Source organism: Phyllostomus discolor, chromosome 2 (genome assembly GCF_004126475.2).
Source record: "Phyllostomus discolor isolate MPI-MPIP mPhyDis1 chromosome 2, mPhyDis1.pri.v3, whole genome shotgun sequence".
In the NCBI taxonomy this organism is placed as follows: Eukaryota; Metazoa; Chordata; class Mammalia; order Chiroptera; family Phyllostomidae; genus Phyllostomus; species Phyllostomus discolor.
In genome coordinates, this window is record NC_040904.2 from 78,986,788 (window position 1) to 79,012,269 (window position 25,482).

General features: G+C 35.7%; 1 protein-coding gene across 4 annotated transcripts in view; it reads left to right on the plus strand.

Annotated features, from left to right (window-relative positions):
• Positions 1-25,482, plus strand: part of EPHA6 (EPH receptor A6) — a 920,707-nt gene that overhangs the window by 764,139 nt on the left and 131,086 nt on the right. For all 4 annotated transcript variants that reach the window (XM_036017966.1, XM_028504400.2, XM_028504401.2 and 1 more), the window contains one exon: positions 15,625-15,834. In XM_036017966.1, the coding sequence (XP_035873859.1) occupies positions 15,625-15,834 (210 nt within the window). The remainder of the gene's footprint in view (positions 1-15,624; positions 15,835-25,482) is intronic.

Genomic DNA, 25,482 nt, shown 5'->3' on the forward strand with positions numbered 1-25,482 from the left:
AGGAACTTGGTCCATCTTTATTTCTCCACTTTCCTGACCTATCTCCCCCTTCATCCAGTCTATTGCAGGTGTTACTGCTATTGCCCCTAAAATAGATATCAAATGCTATTTAAGCCACCAGTTTCTCTCTCCTGTGTGACTCTAATAGCTTCCAAATTGATCTCTCTGCTTCCATTCTCCACACACAAGTCAGAGTGTATATATCACTCCCCAATTAAAGTTCTTCTCTAATTTCTCATTACTTTTAGAATAGATTTCAAACTCTTCACCTTGACTTACAAGGCCCTACCTCATTTTGCCTCTGCCTACTTCTTCTCTCTCTCTCTATCTCCCTCTCTCTCTATCTCTCTCTCTTTCCCAACAAGTTCTGGCCTCACTGGCTTTCATTTCTTCAGCATACCAAACTCATTCCTGACTTAAGTCATTTGTACATGCTAGAAACTAATCACAGGCTCCAACATGTCATTCATTCCCTTTCATACACATTTTATTTATTTTTTATTTTATAGTTTCTCTTTATTTGAAAGTATCTCATTTATTTTTTTTACCTATTTCTTTTCTGTCTCCCTACCTCTAATTAACATAAATACAAATGGAGCAGATACCTTTCCATTTGCTTCCCACTTTGACTCCAGCAATTTAAGCAATAACTGGTCTGTAGTAGATGCTCAAAGAGTACTGTTGAAGGAAAGGACTTGGGGATTCAGCAAGGAGCTCCTAAAAGAGATGATACTTATCACAAAAAACTCCAGTGACAGAAGACTAGAAGAGTATTCCTGGAAGTGGAAACTATATAAGGAAAGTACATTAAATATGAAATAGTTGTAGGTGTGAAGTAAATACAAAAAAACTAAATCAGAACAAGGTTATAAAACTAGAGACAGGAGCAAGGGTCATAACTTTGTATTGAATACTGTACTTTATTCAGTTATTGAAGGGTTTTAAATGAATGAGTGGCAGGGTGATATTTGTATTTCATAGAATGTATTTGTTAAGTACATTTATTATGTTGAAAAACATATGTATGCCTTTTCAATGTTGTTAGACAATAAAGTAATGACATCAAGACAGCATAGCATTCAAACACTACATTTGTCCTAAGTACAGGCTGAGTACTTGAGGTCAGCCTAAGATGAATGGATACAAAGAGGCTTAAAGTGTCCGTGGGGTACAACTTAGAAGGCGTAGCCTTGACAACCATGGTCAAGAGCTTGCATTACTGTGGAGACAATGTGGCGTGCCAGTGACTGCTCAGATCTGACACATGCTGTGCTCTAGGGTCTTAGAGAGAGAGGGTCTGGTACAGCTCTGCAGTCTTCAAAGTAGCAGACATCATTATATATAACCTTCAGAAAACACCTTCCAATCAGCCTCATCCTCTCTGTCATTTAGAGGTTAAGCTCCAGGTTTCTCAGCAGTCAGGTTGAGAATCGAGGAAAAAGAATGAAGACAAACTGAATTCTTGGTACTAAGCTCTGAGATGCAGTGTAAATATGCCACATTCACTCTCTTTCATTCGAATCTACCTTCCTGGGAAAATAACCATATGTCATTAAAAAATTCATAGTTTCTTTTTGATAAATCTCTAGTAGGAATCCCAAAGATATTAAATCTCAGTACTCTCACATTTTTCTCCTCCCCTCATAAACAATTCAATTCAATATGAATTAATATTTATCAAGTGCTGACACAAGACACAGCTGTATAGTGGATGCTGTGATAGAATTGCTCTCCAAAAAGGAAAAAACACATATCCAACCTTAAGAAAAGAAAATAGCCTTTTTTATACAACACAATAGGAAGAATATAGCAATAGCAACTGGTGCCCTACAAAATAGTATCAAAAGCTATTTAATTCAATCACCTTTTATTAACCATCCACCATATTCAAGAAAACCAATATGTCCTAAACCACATTTGAGGAGGCTCTGTTGTCAACGACTAGAAGAAAAAATATAGATTTTGTTTGAAGGAGAGAGTTGCATCATTGGTGGAGAAAAGATTTGTGCCATAACTCAAGTATGAATAAATGAGACTGCACCTCTCAACCAGACATAGAGAAATAAATCATCATTTTTTGGTTTACCTGGAATGTTCTTATTTGTTTATTTCTTTATTTTTGGTTTAATAGTCTCAGAGTCCTTTTATACCTTGCTTTATTAAGCCAAATTATGCTTCCCAAACCAGTGTACACTGGGTCTTGAAGGCAAAGTTTGGTTTAACTCTTTTTCAGACAACTCCAGTTAATAAGAATATAGGCTCTGGAATTAGATTGCCTGGCTTCAAATCCTGACTTTATAAGTACTAAGTTGTTAAATCTTGTTGTGCTTCAGTTTGATTATCTATAAGATGAAGATAAAAACTACACTTATACATATCACAAGGTGGTTACAAGGATTAAATGAGATAATACCATTAAAGAGCAAATAATTGTGACTGGTTTGTAGTATTTAAAGAACATTAGCTATTTTTTCCCTAGAATAATGTGACAACAATTGAGGTATGAGTTTCCAAAAAATATATAGAACTATTTTGGGAGCTTCTCTTTCATCAAGCCAACATTTTATAGATGATAGATAGATAGATAGATAGATAGATGACAGATGATAGATAAAGAGATTTTCTGTATCTATCTATAGACAGATTATGTTCCAAAGGAAGCAGATTCTTTAGAAATTTTCATGAAGGAACTTTCTTGGGAACAACTCTCGGGATCAACTCCCTTATTTCTATAAGCTCTAGAATTTTGGAAGCTGGTGGTTCTTACCTCAGTGCCTCTCTGGAAAATGCCCTTGACTTGAGAAAGCTACCTCAACCAAGGCTATAACACTTTTATAGGGGCAGCCTGAATCAATGATTGATTGATGTGGGAATATGAGGGCCCAGCCCCTTTTCCACATTCTGAACCAACTCTGAAGAGATTGTGGTCATGTGAACTAAAAATAAATATACTACATTGTATAGCTCCATGAAATAACATAGAGAAAGTTGTTTACATTTTTTAAACACTAAAAGCTCATTTTATAATGCTACTTATTGTTATTAGAACTGTGATTGCTATGTCACTGATAATAAAGCAATTAATACAAGCTTTTTCAAATATTGGTAATAAGAACAGTTAAAATAATTTTAACTTACATGAAATAGAAGAGGAGGGAATGCTCCCAAACTTATTTTACAAAGCCAGATAACAAAGCTAGACAAGGATAATACAAGAAACAAAAACTACAAGCCAGTATACCTGATGAACATAGATGAAAAAATTCTCAACAAAATATTAGCAAACCAAATTCAGCAATACATTAAAAGGATCATACACCTTGATCAAGTGGAAGTTATTCCAGGGGTGCAAAGGTGGTTCAACATCCACTAATCAGTTCATATGATTCACCATGTTAACAAAATGAAGTATTATAATCATACAATCATCACAATAGATACGGAAAAGGCAATTGACAAAATTCAATATCCATTTATGATTTAAAAACTCAACAACATGGCTATAGAGGGAACATATTCAACAAAATAAAGGTCATAAATGACAAGCCCACAGTGAACATCATACTCAACTGTGATAAGCTGGAAGCTTTTCCTCTAAAATTAAGAATAAGACAAAGATACCCATTCTCACCACTTTTGTTCAATATAATACTGAAAGACCTAGCCAGAGCAATTAGACAAGAAAAAGAATTAAAAGGTATCCTAATCAGAAAGAAAGCAGTAAAACTCTATGTATAGATAACATGATATTATATATAGAAAACCCTAAAGACTCCACCAAAAAAACTGTTAGTAATAAATAAAGTCAATAAATTTGTAGGATATAAAATCAATATACAATAATCAATTGCATTTCTATACTCTAACAACAAACTATCAGAAAGAGAAATGAAGAAAACAATGCCATGGACAGTTTTATCAAAAAAGAATAAAATGCTTAGGAATAAATTTACCCAAGAAGGAAGAAAATCTTTACACTAAAAACTGTAAGACATTGATTTAAAAAATTGAAGAGGATACAAATAATGGAAAGATACTCTGCGCTCATGAGTTGGAAGACTTAATTGTGGCAGACTCCAGCCTAAACAAGGAGGATTCTTAATATTTCTTTAACACGTCACACATCCCATCCAACTTATAGCATGATTTAGATTGACAAATTTATGGACACATTCACAACTTTTAGAAACAGTTTTTTCTCTACTGGCAAATACATTTACTTTTTTTTTTATTTTTGGTGATTACTGCATTCCTGGAATGTGCTCAAAAGTGAGCTGTTTCATTATCTAGGGTCCTTGAAAATTTTAGGGAGGCTGGAGAAGAGGGAAGGAGGATGCTAAGCTTGACATAGTTTGTTCCCAGGACTGAAGCAGTCCCTGGGTCTTCAGAGAGAGGATTTAAAATGGTTAAAAGACACATTTTTTCCACTGTTTTTCTTCCTGAGCTTTTTACTGTCTGAGGGAAATGAGATCTTTTTTTTTAAAATAATCAATTTAAATTCTTTCTGAGTAGAATTCTTATGATGTAACATTGAAGATCTCGTTCTATTTACTAAAACATTTTGAGACTGAGACGTTACTTTTAAAACAAATAAAAATAAAATTCAAGCAAACCAGTGTTTTCAAATTAAATCTTCTAAAGGAGGAAGTGAGACACTAGCCTTCATCTCACACCACCTGGTGCTGTTTCAACTTCTGCCCAACTTTTTCCTAAATAACTAAGTCTAAAGATTCCTTATCAGGGAGACATCTAGCAGCTTTAAAAAACTGCTAAATTAGCATAAAACATTGCTCTTGTTCTTTAGAGAGCCCATTTTTGTTGTTAAAAAGTTCCATTTTTACTTTCAATTTCTGCCTTTTCAGACTCCGCAGCCTGTGCTAAACCCTAGCTAATTAGCTGTTGGGGAGTATAGTGTAGTGGGTCAAAAATGTATTGTTGGTGGGAGACAGTCGAGGAGGGCTGCCTCGTGTCCAGGGTACCCTAACCCCCTTATGGGTTTCAGGTTTCTCCCATGAGTCTAACATTGTGAGAAGGGCCCCAAGCGCCAGGTGACCAACCTTTATATCGCGCTTCCTGACCAAGCCGAGAGTTAAATTATTGTGATTGGAATTCCCTGTGAGGCCTCAGGGATTGACCCCAGACACCTCCGCAAGGCCCCTACTCACGTAGGAACGCTTGAGATCTCAAGCCGGAGGGAGGAATACCTCTTACCTTCGGTGCTTCAGCAAGAAGCTGAGGCACTCACTCATAAACAACCCTGTAACTAACTCTGAGTTCTCAAAGCAATCTTCAGAGTCTGGTTGAAACCGAAACACTCATTTACTATCTGCTTTTTTGTTTACAGGCGGGCGGAGGGAAAAGACAGAATCAAAAGGGCTGCAAAAGGCAGCTTTTAAAGAAAGAGTGCGCAGAGGCGCTGGTAAGAAAAAAAAGCTAACTGAAAAAAAAATTCATTGCTCTCTATCCCACGCCTAAAACCTGATTGGGGATTGTTCCGCAGGGATGGGCTTATGAATGTGTTTTACAGTGTGCCTCTCGTTGTGTGGGCTTTTGCTTGCAGTTGGCAGAAAACCTAGTGTTCCTTCCTGGCCCACGTCCAGCTCATCCTGTCACTGGTGGCTTTGTTGTGACAAGCGCCCCTTGGGGCTCTTAAATGCTCGACTGGTGCCTGCAAGGTGTGGCAATTGCCAGAGAGAGAGCAAGGCTTCTGCTTACTAAAGAGAGTTCAGTCACAAGAGAGGGCGACCTTGGAAAAATACCCCTTTATCCCTGAAATACAATACTCCCTACAACCTTACCGAAAAGCACTCAGTGTCGTAGGCCCTTACCTGGGCTGTTGTGTGCATTCCAACCAGGCTGGTGTGTTGGCCACAATGACTGCTGGTAGCCTCTGGGTCCCTGTTCATGGGCACCAGATGTGGTGGACTCCTGGCAGCAGAATCCACCTGTTGTGACTGAAAGAGAAAATAAAAGCACAGGAGACAGCAATCTTGTGGAGAAAAAGGGGATGGCATGGCTACTCAAGAGGAGAGGGTATCATCCCTTGCCTAGACAGGCTTTTATTGTTTTTCTCAGGTCTTACTTGAAAGAAAGATTTATTGTCTATTACATAGAATATTGTTGTCTACATTTTAGGTACATTCAAGGAAATGAAAATAACATGCAGAGGGGAATGGTGGCGAGCTGATGAGCTCTGTCCTTGGGAAAATTCACACAGGCTCTGGAAATTACCTTGAAGATAGACAATACACATTTGTTGTTTTAGACCAGGCTGATGGAGTTTTAGCAAGAGCAAGCCGTAACAGTCTGTATGCATTTTCTAGACCTGATTCCCACAGGAAAACTCGGTTTGAAGGTCTGGCTCCTGCCCACCACTTCGCTTCTGTCCCATACAGAGCTGAGTCACATTTAGCAGATCAAAACAAACCAGTCCCCTACAGTTAATATAAAATGTTCATACTATGCAAAAGCAATCTACACATTCAATGCAGTCCCTTTCAAAATTCCAATGGCATATTTTACAGAAATAGAAAAATTAATCCTAGACTTTGTTTGGAATTACAAAAGACCCCAAATAACCAAAACAATCTTGAAAAAATTTTAAAAGCTGGAGGCATCATACTTTTTGATTTCAAATTGTATTACAAAACTATTGTAATTAAGACAGGATAGTACTGGCATAAAAACAAACACATAGAACAATAGAACAAAATAGGGACCCTAGAAATAAACCCATACATACGTAGTCAATTAATTTAATAAAAGCACAAAATATACAACAAAGAGTAGTCTCTTCAGTAAATGGTAGTAGGAAAACTGGACAGCCACATGCAAAAGAATGAAACTAAACCCCTATCTTTCACCATACACAAAATGGATAAAAAACTTGAACATAAAACCCCAAACCATGAAACTCCTAGGTGAAAATATGAGATAAACTTCTTGACATTGTTTTTAGTAATGATTTGGGGAATTTGATAACAACAAAGACAACAAAATGAAAAATTAAAAATGTGATTATAACAAATTAAAAAGCTTCTGCCAGCAAAAAAAAAAAATGAAAAGGCAACCTATGGATGGGAGAAAATGTTTGCAAACCATGTATTTGATAAGGGGCTAATACCTAAAATATACAAGGAACTCATATCATCAAGAGCAAAAAAAACACCTCAATTTTTAAGTGGACAATGGATATGAATAAAAATTTTTTAAAAACAAGACATATAAATGGGCAACAAGTAGATGAAAAGATACATAATACCACTAATCATCAGGAAAATGCAAATTAACACCACAATGAGATATCACCTCCCACCTGTAGGGTAGCTATTATCAAAAGGAAAAAAGGAAAAATGGTGGTGAAGATGTGGAGAAAAGGGGAACCCTTGTACACTGTAGGTGGAAATATGAACTGGTACAGCCTGTACAGAAAACAGAAAAGCAATTCCTGCATGGTATCACTTCTATGTTGAGTCTAAAAAAAAAAAGAAGGGAAGAGAAAGAGACAAAGAGAGGGAGGAGGAAGAAGAGGGAGGGAGGGAAGAAGAAAAATTGGACTCAGAAACAAAGAATAGAAGAGTAGTTGCCCTGGATAAGGTGACTAGGGGAAATAGGGAGAGGTTTTTAAAAAGATGCAAATATTCAGTTATAAGATGAATAAATTCTGAGGATCTAGCATATATAGTTGATAATACTATTATATAATTAAAATTTGCTAAAAGATTAGAACTTAAATGTTGTCACAAAGGAAGTCAAATATGTAACAAAAAAATATATTGCATGATAGCCAAAGAGTGGGAGAAACTCTAATATTTATCAAACAATGAATGGATAAATAAAATGAATAGAATGTTACTTGTCAGTAAAAATAGTCAAATACTGCTGCTACATGTTATGACATAAATGAACCTTGAAATTATACTAAATGAAAGACAGTCACAAAAGACACATTGTATGATTCCATTTATATGAAATGCCCAAAATAGCCAAATTCATAGAGATTGAAAGTAGATTAATCATTGCCTAGGGCTGGTGGGGGGATTTGGGGAGAATGTGGAATGACTGCCTGTGAGTATTCAGTTTCTTTAAGGAATGATGAAAAGGTCTTAAAACTTATTATGGTGATTGTTACACAACTCTGTGAATACAGTAAAATGATTAAATTTACTATAAAAGTGTAAATTGGGTGAAAAAGGTGAAGTGATTGAGAAATACAGATCAGTAGTTACAAAACAGTCATGGGATATAAAGTGCAGCATAGGGAATATAGTCAATAATTTTATAATAACTATGTATGGTGTCAGGTGGGTAGTAGAAATATCAGAGGGAACACTTTGTAAAGTATGTGGTTGTCTAAATACTAAGCTGTATACTTGAAACTAATGCAAAATAATATTAAAACTATAATTGAAATTTTAAAGCATAAATTATATGGTATATATCTTAATAAAGCTGTTAAAAATAACTTTGAATAAAATGTTAGCAAATTGAAGCCAATATTGTATAAAAGAATTATACTCCACAACCAAGTGATATTAACCCTGGCATGCAAGACTGGTTCAACTTTTTAAATGCAATTAATGTCAATTGTATTAAATAGCTAAAAAGAAAAATGACCTGATTATATAAAAAGCATTTGAAAAAGTCCAATACCAATTCATGCTAAAAACTCTCAGTAAACTAGGAATACAGGGGAACTTCCTAAACTTGATAGAGGCTATCTACATAAAACCTACAGCTAACATCATACTTATTGGTGAGAAACGTGAAGATGTCCCACTAAAGTCAGGAACAAGGCAAGGATGTCCACTCCCACTACTTCTCAATGTCGTGCTGGAAGTACTAGTTAATGCTGTAAGACAGGATGGGGCAGGGGAAAGCATACAACTGGGGAGGAAAAAATAAAACTGTCATTATTCACAGGTGACATGTAGAAAATCTGAAAAATTTTGACCAAAAAAAAAATACACTAATAAGCATTTATAGTGAGGTTGCAAGAAACAAAGTTAATATAAAAAATCCATTGCTTTTTTATATACCAGCAATGAACAAGTGGAATTTCAAGTTAAAACTACAATACTATTTACATTAGCACCTCCAAAATGAAATACTTACGTATAAATCTAACAATACATGTACAAGATGTTTATTAGGAAAATGAGAAAACTCTGATAAATAAAATGAAAAAACTAAATATATGGAGAGATGTTCCATGTTTACGGATGGAGAGACTCAATATTATGAAAATGTTGGTTCTTCCTATATGGTGTATAATTTTAATGCAATCCTAATCAAAATCTCAGTAAGTTATTTTGTGGATATCAACAGACTGATTGTAAAGTTTATGTGTAGAAGCAAAGACTGAGAATGGCTAACAGAGTATTGAAGAAGAACAAAGTTGGAGGAGTGACACTACATGACTTCAAGGCTTATTGTAAAGCTACAGTAATTAAGAAAGTGTGGTATGGGTGAAAGAATGAACAAGTAGATCACTGTAACAGAATAGAGACCCTCTACTAAACATAGTCAACTGGCTTTTGACAAAGGAGCAAAGATAATACCATGGAGCAAAATTTTGCCTTTTCAACAGTCATACTGGATCAATTAGACATCCACATGCAAAAAACTGAATCTATACATTTGTACTTGAACAACAATAAAAAAGTAAAGTAACTATTGATTTAAAAATTGTATATATGTAATTAAATGTTTTACTGTTATATAAAAAGATAATAAATACCCCTGTACATGCAAAACAATGAATCTAGACACAGAACCTTACTTTCTTCACGAAAGTTAACTCAAAATGGATCACAGACCTAAATGTAAAAGGCAAAAGCCTAAAACTTCTGGAAGATAACATGAGAGAAAATCTAAATGACATTGGATATGGCAATGACTTTTTAGATAAAAAAGCAAAGGCGCAATTCAAGAAAGAAAGAATTAATAAGTTGGATGTCATTAAAATTTAAAACTTCTTCTCTGCAAAGACAGTGTGAAGAAAATGAGAAGACAAAACACAGACAGGGATAAAATATTTGCAAAAGACACATCTAGTAAAAGATAGGTATCCAAAATATACAAAGAACACTTAAAACTCAAAATAAGAAAACAATTTGATTAAGAAATAAACCAAAGACCTTAATAGACACCTCACAAAATAAGATATACAGATGGCCAAAAAGTGCCTGAAAAGAGGCTCTACGTCATATGTCATCAGAGAAATGCAAATTAAAATGAGGCAAGAGTATGCATTTATTAGAATGGTCAAAATCAGTAACTCTGACCCAAATGCTGGATGAATGTGGATGAAACCCTCCTTCACTGCTGGTGGAAATGTAGAATGGTGCAGGCACTTTGGAAGATAGTTTGGCAGTTTCTTACAAACCTAACATTCTCTTACCCTACAGTCCAGCTATTGGCCTCTTTGGCATTTACCTAAAGAAGTTGAAAACATATGTGAGTATAAAGCCTGCAGCCATAAATATGTCATAACCATATACGCTTATAGAAGCTTTATTTATAATTGCCAAAACTTGGAAGCAACCAACATGTCCTTCAGAAGAGGAATAGGTAAATAAATTTTAGTATATCCAGACAATGGAATATTAATCAGATTCAGCACTAAAAAGGAATGAGCAATCAAGCCATGAGGAGACATAGAAAAACTTTTTTTTATTGCTGTTCAAGTATAGTTGTCTCCATTTTCCAGCCACTGTGTTCCCTACTTCCCACCCATTGTCCTTCCCCTCATTGTCCTTGTCCATGGGTCCTTTATACATGTTCCTTGAAAACCCTTCCCCTTCTTTCCTCTGGTACCCCCTCCTACCTCCTCTCTGGTTACTGTCAGTATGTTCTTTATTTCAATGACTTTGGTTATATTTTGCTTGCTTGTTTCTTTTCTTGATTAGGTTCCAGTTTAAGGTGAGATCATATGTATTTGCCTTCACTGATTCACTTATTTCACTTAGCATAACGTTCTCCAGTTCCATCCATGCTGTGGGGAAGGGTACGAGCTCTTTCTTTTTTCCACTGTGTAGTATTCCATTGTGTAAATGTACCACAGCTTTTTGATCCACTCATTTACTGATGAGCACTTAGGCTGTTTCCAGCATTTGGCTATTGTAAATTGTGCTGCTGTGAACATTGGGGTTCATAGGTTCTTTTGAATTGGAGTTTCAGGGTTCTTAGGATATAATCCCAGCAGTGGAACTGGCTGGATCAAAAGGCAATTCCATTTTTAGTTTTCTGAGAAAATTCCATACTGTTTTCCATAGTGTCTGTACCAGTCTGCACTCAAACCAAGAATGTACTAGGGTTCCCTTTTCTCCACAACCTCACCAGCACTTACTGTTTCTTGATTTATTTTTAATGGCCATTCTGACCAGTGTGAAGTGTGTTTCAGTGTGGGGTTTTTTTAAAGATTTTATTTATTTATTTTTAGAGAGAGGAGAAGAGAGAAAGAAAGAGAAGGAAAGAAACCTCAATGTGTGGTTGCCTCTCACAGGTCCCCAACTAGAGATCTGGCCTGCAACCCAGGCATGTGCCCTGACTGGGAATTGAACCCGGCAATGCTTTTGGCTCCCAGACCTCAATCCACTGAGCCACAGTGGTCTCAGTGTGATTTTAATTTGCATCTCTCTGATGGCTAGTGCTGCTACGCATCCTTTCATATGTCTCTGGGCCCTCTGTATGTCCTCCTTGGAGAAGCATCTGTTCAGGTCCTTTGCCTATTTTTTAATTGGGTTGTCTTCCTAGAGTGTAGTCATGTGAGTTCTTCATATATTTTGGAGATCAAACCCTTGTCTGAGGTATCATTGGCAAATATATTTTCCCATATGGTTGGTTCCATTTTCATTTTGCTGATGTTTTCTTTAGCTGTGCAGAAGCTTTTTATTTTGATGAAGTCCCATTTGTTTATTCTTTCCTTTATGTTCCTTCCTCTACAGGATATATCAGTGAAAATATTGTTGTGTGGAATGTCTGAGATTTTTTTGCCTATGTTCTTCTCTAGGACTTTTATGGTATCATGACTTATATTTAAGTCTTTTGTCCACCTTGAGTTTATTTTGGTGTATGGTGTAAGTTGGTGTTCGAGTTTCATTTTTTTTTGCATGTAGCTGTCCAGATCTCCCAACACCATTTGTTGAAGAGGCTATTTTTACTCTATTTTATGCTCCTGTCCCCTTTGTCAAAATTAATTGACCATAGAGACATAGGTTTATTTCTGGGCTCTCTGTTCTGTTCCATTGGTCTATGTGTCTGTTCTTATGCCAGTAGCAGACTGCTTTGATTACAATGGCCCTGTAATATAGTTTAACATCAGGTATTATGATCCCTCCTACTTTGTTCTTCTTTCTCAGAATTGCTGTGGCTATTTGGGTCATTTATGGTTCCATATAAATTTTTGAGATGTTTATTTAATATCTGTGAAATATGTCATTAGTATTTTAATAAGGATTGTATTGAATCTATAAATTGCTTTGGATAGTATGGATATTTTGATAATGTTAATTCTTCCAATCCATGAACACAGTATAAGGTTCCATTTATTTTGTGTCTTCTTTAATTTCTTCAGTGTTGTATAGTTTTCTGAGTACAGGTTTTTTACTTTCTTGGTTAGGTTTTTTCCTAGGCACTTTATTTTTCTTGTTGCTATGTCAAATGAAATTTTTTTCCTGATTTCTGTTTCTGACATTGCTTTGTTGGTGTATAAAAATGCCTTTGATTTCTGAATATTGACTTTGTATCCTGCTGTTTTGCTAAATTCACTTATTAGGTCAAGTAGTTTTTTGGAGGAGTCTATAGGGTTTTCTAAGTACACTATCATGTCATCTGCAAACAATGAGAGTTTTGCTTCCTCCTTTCCAATTTGGATGCCATTCATTTCTTTTTCTGGCTAGAACTTCCAGTACTATGTTGAATAGAAATCGTGGAAGAGGACATCCTGGTCTTGTTCCTGACATTAGAGGACAGCTTTTAGTTTTTGCTCATTGAGTATGATGTTAGCTGCAGGTCTCTGATATATGGCCTTTATTATGTTGAGATATGCTCCCTCTACTCCCACTTTCCTGACTGTTTTTATGATAAATGGGTGCTGTACCTTATCAAATGTGTTTTTTGCATCTATTGATATGATCATGTGATTTTTGTCTTTCCTTTTGTTTATGTGAGAAAAATGTTAAATGCATATTACTTAGTGAAAGAAGCCAATCTGAAAAGGCTACATACTGTATAATTCCAACTATATAACATTCTAGAAAAGGTAAAACTATGGAAACTGTAAAAAGATCAGTGGTTTCCAGGGTTGGGCATGGGGGTGATGAATAAGTGGAACAAGAGGATTTTTAGGGCAGTGAAAATACTCTCCATGATATTGTAATGGTGGGTGCATGTCATTATAAATTTGTCCAACCTCATAAAATGTTCAACACCAAGAATGAAGCCTATTGTAACTTGTGGGTGATGATGATGTGTCAGTGCATGTTCATCAATTGTAACAAATGTACCACTATGCTACGAGATGTTGATAATGGGGGAGGCTATGCATGTGTGTGAGCAGAACATATATGAAAAATCTCTCTTAATTCTGTTGTGACTGTAAAACTGCTTTAAAATAGTTTTTAAAAAATAACTTTGGGCTTTGTACCACCCTCAAAATAAATAGGAAATTAAATTTCAACCTGTTGTTAAATAACTATTTCTTATGACATAGAGTTTATGTTGCCAACTGATTTTTCAGAAAAGTGAATTTTCTGACTCATATTAAAATTATAAAAACTACATATAATTATAATATCAACAATGTTTTATTAAATAATAATTATTAAAATAAATAAGTGGCCACTGTGTGTTTTGTATGTGATTCTCACTACAACTCTGACTTATTCTAGTCTCATAGTACAGGTGAGGAAACTGACACATTCCTTAGTTTTCAGATGGTCCATTAACATTTCCTACTATGTAGGGATTCTGCATTGACAACACCGTGGCACCAAGCAACTTCACTTTCTAATGGATAAAAGAATGACCTCTTTAAATTTAGTGTAATCCTTTCTTGGCCAAAAGAATTTATGCTTTCAACTCAACTCAAAGTCTTTGAGATTCCTAATAGAAAAGAAGTAGGTAGGGCACATGATAAAAGAGGCAGATTTCATCTAATAGTACACTGTCTAAGAAGATGGATTGGAAGCATTAAGAGCTAATAACACCAAAGATTTTCTTTGCTAAGTTATCTTTTATACATTAATTATACAGAAGAGCCTACTTAAATGGACACTCTCACCATAGAATATTTCTTTTAAGGAGGGTTCTTTTCCTTACTCTGCACTTCAGTTGGGTGGTGTTATCACAGAGTTATCAGGGAGATAAGTTGATATTGTAAAACAAAGTGTATCTCATTTGTAGTATAAGCTGATTCATTTGACCAACCAATGAATCATCACTCTATAAGATACTGTGACACTGTGATATAGTCAAATCATCCCTGTCTCTAAGCTGCTCTGTAGTTTTAAGTCAGATATCTATGAAAACTGCTTAACTTTGCAAAATTTGAGATACTCATGTATGCTTCTACCACACCATACAAGGTAATATGGCCCTATAATCTCTTACTTGATATTCATTTTTAATATCATTCATAAATAGACATTACCTGATGTGTAAAACCAACTTGAGAATCTTTCTTGTTTCTCTGTATCTCCATTAAGGACAACGGTATTCAAATAACTAAGTAGAACAATATATATTATCTCTCAAACTTAAAACTCTTTTATTTTCATTTTCTCTAATTTCTAGGGTAATATTTGAATCTAGTCTTATTAGTGTACACATCTTGTGTGGATGACAATTGGATACATTTACTTTATTAAAAAAATATTTATTATTTTTAAATTGTGGTCAGAGGAATAAATATTCAAGGGATTGACTGCTACATACCCATGCTGTGCCTGGCCTGTTAGTCATATTTCATTTAATTTTTCTAACTAGGAGCTAAAATAGACCTGTTTTAAGTCACTTGCCAACAACTTCCTTTTTGCTCTCTATATAATGAAAGAATGAGAAAATGTAGTTATTTCCTATTTGCATGGTTTTTTTGTTCTCCTGCAGCTTTCCTAAATTTGTATCTTGTTTATACAATCATTTTTTTCTTTTTCCTGAATGATGTGTTTTTACCATATTTCCAGTCATCACACATCTGTCATCCGGTCCTAGATTTTGCTGGCCTTCTGCCCACCTGTGTGGCTGGTTCAGAGCTCACAACTATGGAAAGTGAATTCTATTTTCTTGATAAGCATTGCTATTACCTTATTTGACTTTACTTCCTGCTTTTTAAAGTTTTTGCAACTATTTTTTTCTGGAAGTTAATTGGTTGGTTCCCTTCTAGCCCTTACTTGTTATCCTTCATCACTTCCATCTAGAGTTTTCTTTCCTTTAAATCAAACAGATTCTTTCATTTTGTTGTGAACATAGTCAATGGTCAGAAAATTTGATGCTTACATTCACTGAATCCAGTAAAATAAGTTCATGGACTTTATTTAATACTACACACACACGCATGTGAGCATGCATGCACACACATTACATTAAAATAAATCAATATAAACCATTTGAATTCTCTTTCAGAAACACGACGGCCACTTTACAGTCATCCAGCTGGTTGGTATGCTTCGAGGCATTGCATCAGGAATGAAGTATCTTTCCGATATGGGTTATGTTCATCGGGATCTAGCAGCTAGGAATATATTGGTCAACAGCAACTTAGTATGCAAAGTTTCTGATTTTGGTCTGTCCCGGGTGCTGGAAGATGATCCAGAAGCTGCTTATACAACAACTGTAAGTTTACCTGTTCTTTTCCAATATAGTATGTTTGCTTTTATTGTTTTTAATGACTCTAGAATAATTCTGTTTTTGTTTGCCTGATTTTCTGCTCTCATTTGTCATTTTCCTGATTTAACATCGTTATTTAATTGAAAAATATTTCTTTTATCTGAGTGCCTGATTAAAACAAGACAAAACCTTCTTATATTTAATTGTCTTATTTCTTCCATTGTAATGGGACTTTGTTTTAACATAATCAGGTTTTTTAAAGATTTTTATTTATTTATTTTTAGAGAAGTAAAAGGAGGGAGAAGGAGAGGGAGAGAAACATCAATGTGTGGTTGCCTCTCATGGCCCCCACTGGGGACCTGGCCCACAGCCCAGGCATGTGCCCTGCCTGGGAATCGAACAGGCGACCACCTGATTTGCAGGCCAGCACTGAGTCCACAAGCAACACCAGCCAGAGCTATTTTAACATAATCATAACATCCATACCTTCACACAAATCTGTCCTTGCCTGAGGTATTTTTGATACTTTGGTAATTATCTCCTTTAAATAGAGTTCTGTGCATTGAAGAATGGTGCAGTCAATTAAGTCAGTGATAGTGAAGAGCCAGTGGTTATGAAATGACATTTTTTTCCTTACAGCAAATGTTATGGAATAATCTGATCATACTTAAAAATGAACAATGTGTATAGGTTTCTCTGTAGACAGGTAAGTACACTCTAAACCTTTATTTGAATGATACTTGGGGAAAATGTGAGCCAGAATAAAAGGCTAAAACTTTAGAACCAAATTATCACATGTAAGTGATATGACCTCAACGTAAGTCGAGAATATATTGCTTAGGCATTTCTTAATGTCTTAAAACCGTGTCATCCCTTTCATCATTTTGGTGATTGTTTTAAGGAGTTCAGTCTCAAAGTCTCTCTTCTGTTATCTTAAAGCTAATAACTTATATAACCATACTATATTCTGTTATGTTTAAATGAACCCCTTACCATTGGCTCATTTGATAGCTTCAATGAAAAATAAGTCAGCAAAATTATTCTAGATATTTTATTCTCTTCTCTTTTTCTGGCCTTACACATTACAAGAGGCAAATCCATTATTTAGTTCCCTTTTATTTCATGTTCTATGAGAATCTTTTGAAACTTCACTGTAAAAAATTACTTCATACTGGATACAGGTTTAATATTATGAATGAAACAGGTTATGCCCTTACTATGTTTGCTTTGCAGAAATGTTCCATATTAATTAATCAATGATATTTTCATTAATTTCTCTAACAAATAAATATGGTTCCAATGAAAATAAGTCAATCTCTCAAAGTCTAATGTATAAGGTAACAGTATCTATTGATCTTTTAATTTGACCAAAAAGCTTCATAAAATAAGTATATCAAGTCTGAAAATAAATTGTATACTTTAGAAATGAACAGTATTTTAAATCCATTTGTAATTGGAAAGGTCATAATTATTTTCTTTAAGAAATTTATTTTCTTCTCTTTTATTTTTACAACTGTATAACTTGAAGCAACTTTTCAAGTTATGAAACAATGCAGCTAAGATTTTCCTCTTATGCATGTTATTTACAACCTTGGAGAATAGTGTTTAAAGTTATATAAGCATTATAAAGCATATGTTTATAAAAATGGCAACAAATACTAGCTACAAAAAAAAGATAGGAAATAACTACTAGGCTCTTTCTATGCTTATATAGATGTACTTGAAATCCCTTATTAAATAATACTTCAACTGCTTTTTAAAGAGGGAAGCTTATAACTAAATTTAAGGTACTAATAAAATTGGCAGAGTAATCAAAATTTTAAAGTATATATATGTTTGGTTGGGTCAGTTTTGACTTATAAATTCCAGGAATATTCTCTGTCTTATATGATTATAGAGACTGAGAGGCCTAGAACGGTGCTATTTTAATTTAAGTTTGACTACAGAATTAAACATAAAATTAAGTAACCAGTATATTAACACTCCAAAAAGTATCTCTTAAAAGCTATATATTATGTCTCAATTAAGAAATGTCTCTGAATTTAACAGGTATCAATTAAATGGTGAATAATGTCACCAAGCACAATTTTTTAAAAATACCAGAAATACCTAAGTGCTCAGAGGATCCTGGGGTACAAACTATCATACACCAGTTACTTGAATTTATAATGAACATGGACATTCACTACTTAAAATGACAGACCTCTTCCCTTCAAAGGACTTACCCTGTGTCAGTGTAGACAATGCTTCCTTGCATTAAGTGTTGTCCTAACGGTCTGAAAAAGAAATATGGAAGTACCAAAAATGCACAAGTCTGAAGAAGTCTTCACAAAAAAGATAAAATTTGAAAAAAAAAGTGTTGCAACACTTGCATTAAGTGTTGTCCTAACAGTCTGAAAAAGAAATATGGAAGTACCAAAAATGCACAAATCGGAAGAAGTCTTCACAAAAAAGATAAAATTTGAAAAATATTAAAAGATTCCATTAGGCAGAGAGTTGGGGGAAAGGTCTGAGTACAGGAAACAGAAAGATAAATAGGTACAGAAATTTGGAGGAGTGAATGATCACAGTGATGGAAATGTGAATAGTTTAGAATGGGGGTGAAGAGCAGTGGAGCGGCCAGATTGTGAAGGTAGTTAGATGATACTTCAAGGTTTTTCTATAGGCATTAAGAGACAGACATGGATTGATTTAAATAGGGGAATCAAATGCATGTACGTCTTAGAAGCTATCAGTAAAAACAGTATGAAGAAAGGTAAAGGAGGGGAAGGTAAAAGACGGGAAGGGTGAGGAGCAGAAGGGACAGAAGGGTAGCAGAAGGGAGGAAGCACAGAAGGACTGGTTACCAGGAGACCCATTAGGGCATTACCACTATAGATCCAAAAGGCTATATGGCTTTAGGTCACAGGTACTCTGTCTCAAAGTCATAACATAATGCTAGATTGAGCACTGGCATTCTGATGAAATTCTGTGTAAAATTTTTTGGACTTTATATAAATGTACTTAGGCTCTAAATTTTTTATTTTCTGTTAAAATGAATGACATGGTTAGAAAACTGCCTGGTGAAGCTATATCTCAATTCGAGCAAACCCTGAATAATAAAATACTGAAAAAGAATAGCCATTTATTTGAAAATGATTCTTTGTTTTATAAAAACATTTATATAAAAATAACTTGAAAGAGCAAGCTCCCTTGATGTATGTTTTTTAAAGTATGATTTCATTTTTTACATTCATGTTTGTTAGAACATATCTTTTACCATAAATGATTTTGATTTTTTTCTCTTGCTGTGTAAGTATAATTTCTGTTTCCTCATTATTTATAAATGGTTTTATAATCTGTGTTTAAGAAGGGCTGAGAGGAAAGGGAGGATTGTGGAGGGTTTTAAAAATAAGAAAACATCATGGATAAAGATTATTTTTGTGATCTTCAAGAAAATAATTCTTAGAAGAGTATTCAACATGGACATTTCCATTAAGATGACTTTACCAGTGTAGAGAACCACGTGTCATAGAAAAGAGCAGTAAGAACTGGTTAAAAGATAGACTGGAAAGATGGAGTGAGTAATGTGAATCAAGAACAGGTTATTGTACTGAGCAGGTCAGTCAGCATGTAGCAGATGGATAGGATGGCCATTGGAGCCAGAGTGGCCAGACCCGACAATGATGTCACAAGATAGATTACCCTGTCAAATGCTGCTGAGCCCATGAGCACTCTGTTTAGAACGTGTATACATTAATATATATGAACATATTATCTACATTATAAAATACACTGAAGAAAATAAAATGATGTAATTTATGACTACATATAAACAGAAATCTCTCCCTACAGCTTAAGAGTGTTTTGCATACCCTGCATCAGATCTAAGACCTAGTCATTCAGCATGTATGCAGCCCCACTTATTGTGGAGTGACTAAGGCCATTTTTCTTGGAGGGCTAATAACCAGAAATAAAAGGATTCTTTTTTTAAGAGTTTTTTAATTAAATTTATTGGGGTGACATTGGTTAATAAGATTACACAGGCTTAACATGTACAATTCTATGATACATCATTTGTATATTGTATTGTGTGCCCACCACCTCCAGTCAAACCTTCTTTCATCACAACGTATTTGACCCTCTTTACCTTTTACTACCCCTCTCCCATTCCCTTTGGTAGCCACCATGCTATTGCCTGTGTCTGAATTTTTGTCATAAAGGGAATCTTGAAAATGGATAAATGACTATACAGAGAGAGAACCAAGAGTAAAAAAGTACAGTTAAGCATAATAAAACCAATAGATGTACAAACACCAAAATAGCATGAAGGCTACAAGAGTAGTAGCAGATTTTCCTGGTAAGCCTGTACTAAAATATATGTATATCAAGCCTTTACAAAGGGACTTTAAGAACTTGTAATGACATGAAAACTAAGAAATATGCATTGTGGGCTAAAGATAGAAGGAAAAAAACTCTCATAAACATGATCTAGGTGAGGATGAGGCCTTGCTTTTATGTGCCAATTCTATGAAAGTATACCAGGCATTCAGGGGAGATTGCTGAGTGATTATGAACCACACCTAATGATACATATACAGTTAGTGATGTAACATAATCTGAGTGAAATTTTCTGAGTTTCAATTATTCTTATTTGATTACATGATCTCCTATGTGGCTGTAATGCAGATGCTAAGAAATCTTTTCCTTTTCTGAATCTGCCCCACATTTACATGGACAACTACTGTATATCCTGTGGCAGAGCAGGGACTCTCCTTTGAATATTGCCAAGTCACCAGTCTTAAACTTACACTGAAATGTTAAGCTTCTTTGCTCTCAAGAAGGGAAATGAGGTCTTATTTACCTAAAAAGTACATTGAAAGATGTATTCTGGCTCACACTTATCCATTAGAACAGATAAGTTTTATTTAAAATATAATGCCAGCTACTGTTCAGATATTTTAATTATAATGAATAACTTCTCTTATATTATGAAAATCAAAATAAAATTGAAGAATCAGTTTATCACAATATCTGCTAAAAATTAAGATTCCTTGAACCTAACTTTCAATTATGTTTATTTTGTATTATTCAGGGCAAATTTTGCTTTTGAATTTGACCATAGCAATCCCATGTAAGTACTTTCTTAGCTGAAATACAGAGCCTCATGTTGACAACACATAATCTACATAATCATAGTTCTGTCACATGTTAGTTCTATTTACTTTGCATTCATAAGACCTCTTCCAAGCTCCAACTCTTAACCTCCTCTATTCTACATAAAATATGAGAAAAGTCAAATCTCCTATCAGTCTAAGTAGGCATGGTCTATAACCAACATGGAAGCAGTTATAGAAAATAATGGAGCAGCATGAGGGAGACATATTTACATGTGTATTTTAAGTTGGGGAAAGATCAGAGCAATCTTCTTCCTTTACCTAATTCAAGTGTTTATAAACTAGCTTGACATTTTGACATGAATTTTTAAATCTTGAGACATGTCCAGGTTAAAGAATAAGTATTTTTTAAAAGATTTTATTTATTTATTTTTAGGGAGGGAGGGGAGGGAGGGGAGAGAGAGAGAGAGAGAGAGAGAGAAACATCAATGTGCGGTTGCTGGGGGTTATGGCCTGCAACCCAGGAATGTACCCTGGCTGGGAATCGAACCTGGGACACTTTGGTTCCCAGCCCGCGCTCAATCCACTGAGCTACGCCAGCCAGGGCTAAGAATAAGTATTTTTAACAAAAGTGAGCTGAAAATTATTTTAGATCATTCACTATTCTGCCTTTAAGTGCTGGAATTTAATGTGAGTAAATGAGATTTGCCTGGAGATCACACTTAATCTGCTAGTAGAACATACTCAGAATTTTCCCTCATTTTTGTCTCTTTTAAGTAAAAGAGTTAACTGTAAAAAGTTATTCAATGAGAAAAAATTTAAGTGTTTTCATTTAAAATCATATAATAACTAATTCACTGAGTAAAAGGACTTGTATTGAAAAATGTTTCTGATTTATTGGATTTTAAAAGTAGAACTTTATTCTTTGAACACCTACCACAGAACTATCTGTCCATCAGGTCACTGATAATGGAGGTATCATTGTGCTAACATACAACGCTTCATAAAGTGCATCTTACATTAAGTCTACCCCAAGTGAGCCAGGTCCAACATGAAGAATGATTTTTATTTCAACTGTGTCTTAAGATTTAGCCAACCTAAAAATGGAGGGCAGCTTTGGGAACAACAGCAGACCCTTAAATAGAGGATCATGAAACCTACTAGCCCCTCAAAAGCTACATATCATAGTATAAACAAAATTCACTGAAAACATAAAGGAAATGACAGTTTCTTCTAGGCAAATGTCAATTCAGTGGCCTGAGTATAATGAAAAAAAAGTGAGAAAAATAGCAATGTTATCAAAATGCTATAATATGAAGATTTAAATACCTCTTTTTCAATAAAAAGGTGGTGAATATATAAACCTTGGAAGAATGAAAAATAAAACCCTGGTCAGATGAACCAAATTCATCACTAAGAAAGAGACTGTGACATTTAGAAAAAACAACAGAATGACTCCTCACAATAAAGCAGTTCTAATTTTACAGACAACTGTGATAGCAGTCCACCAAAATCAGTCAAATGTATAGACCATTATAATTAGCTGAATAGGAAGAAATTGGTGTGCCAATACTAGGTTTCCTAATTTCAAAGGAAAAAAATCAAACGAGGAAGTGTTTGATGGACTAATTCATGCAAAGAAAATGACAGGTTTTTTATTTACCTCTGTCAGTATGAAGTTTTTTAAAGGAAATTCTGGTAATCTAATGTATAAAAGCTATAGTCTTAGAAATTAATGTCTCTACAGTTTGAGCCCAAATGCCAAAAAACAAATCCACAACAATGGAAATGAAAGGGAAACAGAGCTTTATACTAAACCAGAGAAGACATGTGTTAAATGCAAAGAAAGGAAGAGTCATCTTCAATTACTGCTTAAGAGGCAAACACCATTTACACCAGCTTGGATCACAGACACAAAGATCCAAAACCTTAATGGTCTATGTCTGGGGTGGTCATATCAGAAGGGCACAAAATTTCTTTGAAATGTACTACTTGGGTGAATTGACAGTGGCAGATCTTGAGCATAAGATGGAGATGAGAATCAACAGTACCAGAGGAAATGAATATCTGAAGAATCATTTCCTGAAAAACCTTCATCTCCAAAGCTTAGGAAACAATGATTTGTGATCATTAGAGAACTCTTTGTAGGAAAACAGATGAAAAAGATATGGAAATTATTATACACAGAGGACTGAAGAAATGGATAGCTCTGTCAGAAATCTGGAAGATAGGACTGTCTAGTTCAGTCATACATACTATTAAGAAGCCAAGCCCAGTTCCAATCAAGATGTCTCCATAGGTACTTGGAGCCTCCCACAACCACATCAAAATCACAACTAAACTACAGAACAAAATAATGGAAGTCCTACAACTAGGGATTTAAAGAAGAAGCTACACAAAAGCTGATAGGAGGGGCAGAGATGCAGAACTATAGGCTGGGCCCACACCCATGTATGGTGGTTAAAAACTGGGAGGAATATCTAGGCTGCTGATGTAGGTTCCTCCTGAGGAGTGAAGGGTCCCAGCTCCACATCAGAACCCCTAGCCCAGGGTTACAATGCCAGGAAGAAAATTCCCCATAACTCCAGGCTGTAAAAATCAGATTTTGGCTAAGTAAGACAGAGGCTTTCCAAGTCCTAGGCATCCCTGTTAAAGGGCCTGCACACAGACTTACTTGGACTCACTCCCTCTGAGTGAGTCCCTCTGAGCTCCGCCACTCAGGCAGCAACTCCAGTGGCACCAGAAACACAAGAAGAGGAAAAGAATTATCTAGCGTCAGGGAAAGGACTGGAAGGGCAGCTTTCTTCCAGACAGCGTGCTAGCAGGGGCCATTGTTCTTTTCCTGAGCACCCCCGCAACACACACACAAAGCTGGTAGGCAGATACCATATCTGAGACTTTATCAACCAGGCAAAGCTGTTAACCCCACCCTAGTGATGCCCTGAGACCCCACCCCACCCCACCCAATTTGTGTGCTCATCCAAGCAAGTTCCAGTGGATTTTCTATATAAATGACCTGTCTTGCTCATTTTCTGGGCTTTCCTAAAATCTCTCAAACAAGACAAATCCACCCTATGTGGCCCATATCACTTGCTACGTTACCTCAGACCTGGCACTAGTACCAGTCAGCCTTGATTCACAGCTTGGCCTTTTCTGGACACATCCAAGCATAGCATAAGCAGCAGTCATCTGCACATAGCTCTGTAGCTCAAGCCAGGTAGCCCCAAGTAGGGCACAGCTGGTGGCTGACCTTGCGCCTCCCAAGAGGCCTCAGAGCCAGTGCACCTAGAGGTGAGTTTCAAACCATGTTGAGCACCACCAAACCAACTCCACAAGCAACACACTCAAGGGGCAACTCAGCCAACACCAAAGCCCCACTGAATCAAGTCCTGCTCTGTGGGATCAGACCCTGCACAGAAGTTCATCCACTGTAGTTGAATCCAGTCCCCACAGCTGATGGGCTTTTCAGGTTAGTCCCTCCTAGTGATGTGCCAATGGCAATCTAGTCTTAATGACATCTAGTACATATAGCCCACACAGGGACACACCTAGAGTACCCAGTTCAGGTGAGCAGGGATGTTGTGACACTGGCCCTATAGGACACCTACTACATAAAGTTCACTACCAATTCGGGGAGACATAGAAGCTCTACCTAATACATAGAAACAAACACAGGGAAGCAGCCAAAATAAAGAGACAAAGAAATGGGCCCTAAATGAAGGAACAGGAGACATCTCCCGAAAAGAACTAAGTGAAATGGAAGCAAGAAAACTACCAGACACAGAGATCAAAACAGTGGTTATAAGGATGCTCAAGATACTTAGTGAGAATTTCAACATCATAAAATATAACATGGGAACCATAAAAAAAACAGTCATAAATGAAGGACACACTAACTGAAATGAAGGATAAATTACCAGGAATCAACAGTAAAGCAGATGAAGCAGAGGATCAAATCATTGATTTGGAATATAAGGAAACAGAAGACACTCAACCAGAACAGCAAAAAGAAAAAGAATCCAGCCCTTGCTGGCATAGCTCAGTGGATTGAGCGTGGGCTGCGAACCAAAGTGTCACAGGTTCGATTCCCAGTCAGGGTACATGCCTAGGTTGCAGGCCATGACCCCCAGCAACTGCACAGTGATGTTTCTCTCTCTCTCTTTCTCCGTCCCCTCCCCCTCTAAAAATAATAAATAAAATCTTTAAAAAAAGAAGAACCCAAAAAGTGAGGATAGGTTAAGGAACCTCTGAGACAACTTTAAGTGCACCAACATTCACATCATGGTGGTGCCAGAAGGAGGAGAGAGCAAGGAGTTGAAATCCTATTTGGAAAAAAAATATAATGGAAAATTTTCTTAACCTGGTAAAGGAAATTAACATACAAGTCCAGGAAGTCAAGATAATTCTAAATAAGATGAACCCAAAGAGGCCCAGTCTGAGACACATCCATCATTAAAACACCAAAGGTTAAAGACAAAGAGAGAATCTTGAAAGAAGAAGAGAAAAGCAGTTAGCTACCTGCAAAGGAGCTCCCATAAGACTGTCTGCTGATTTCTCA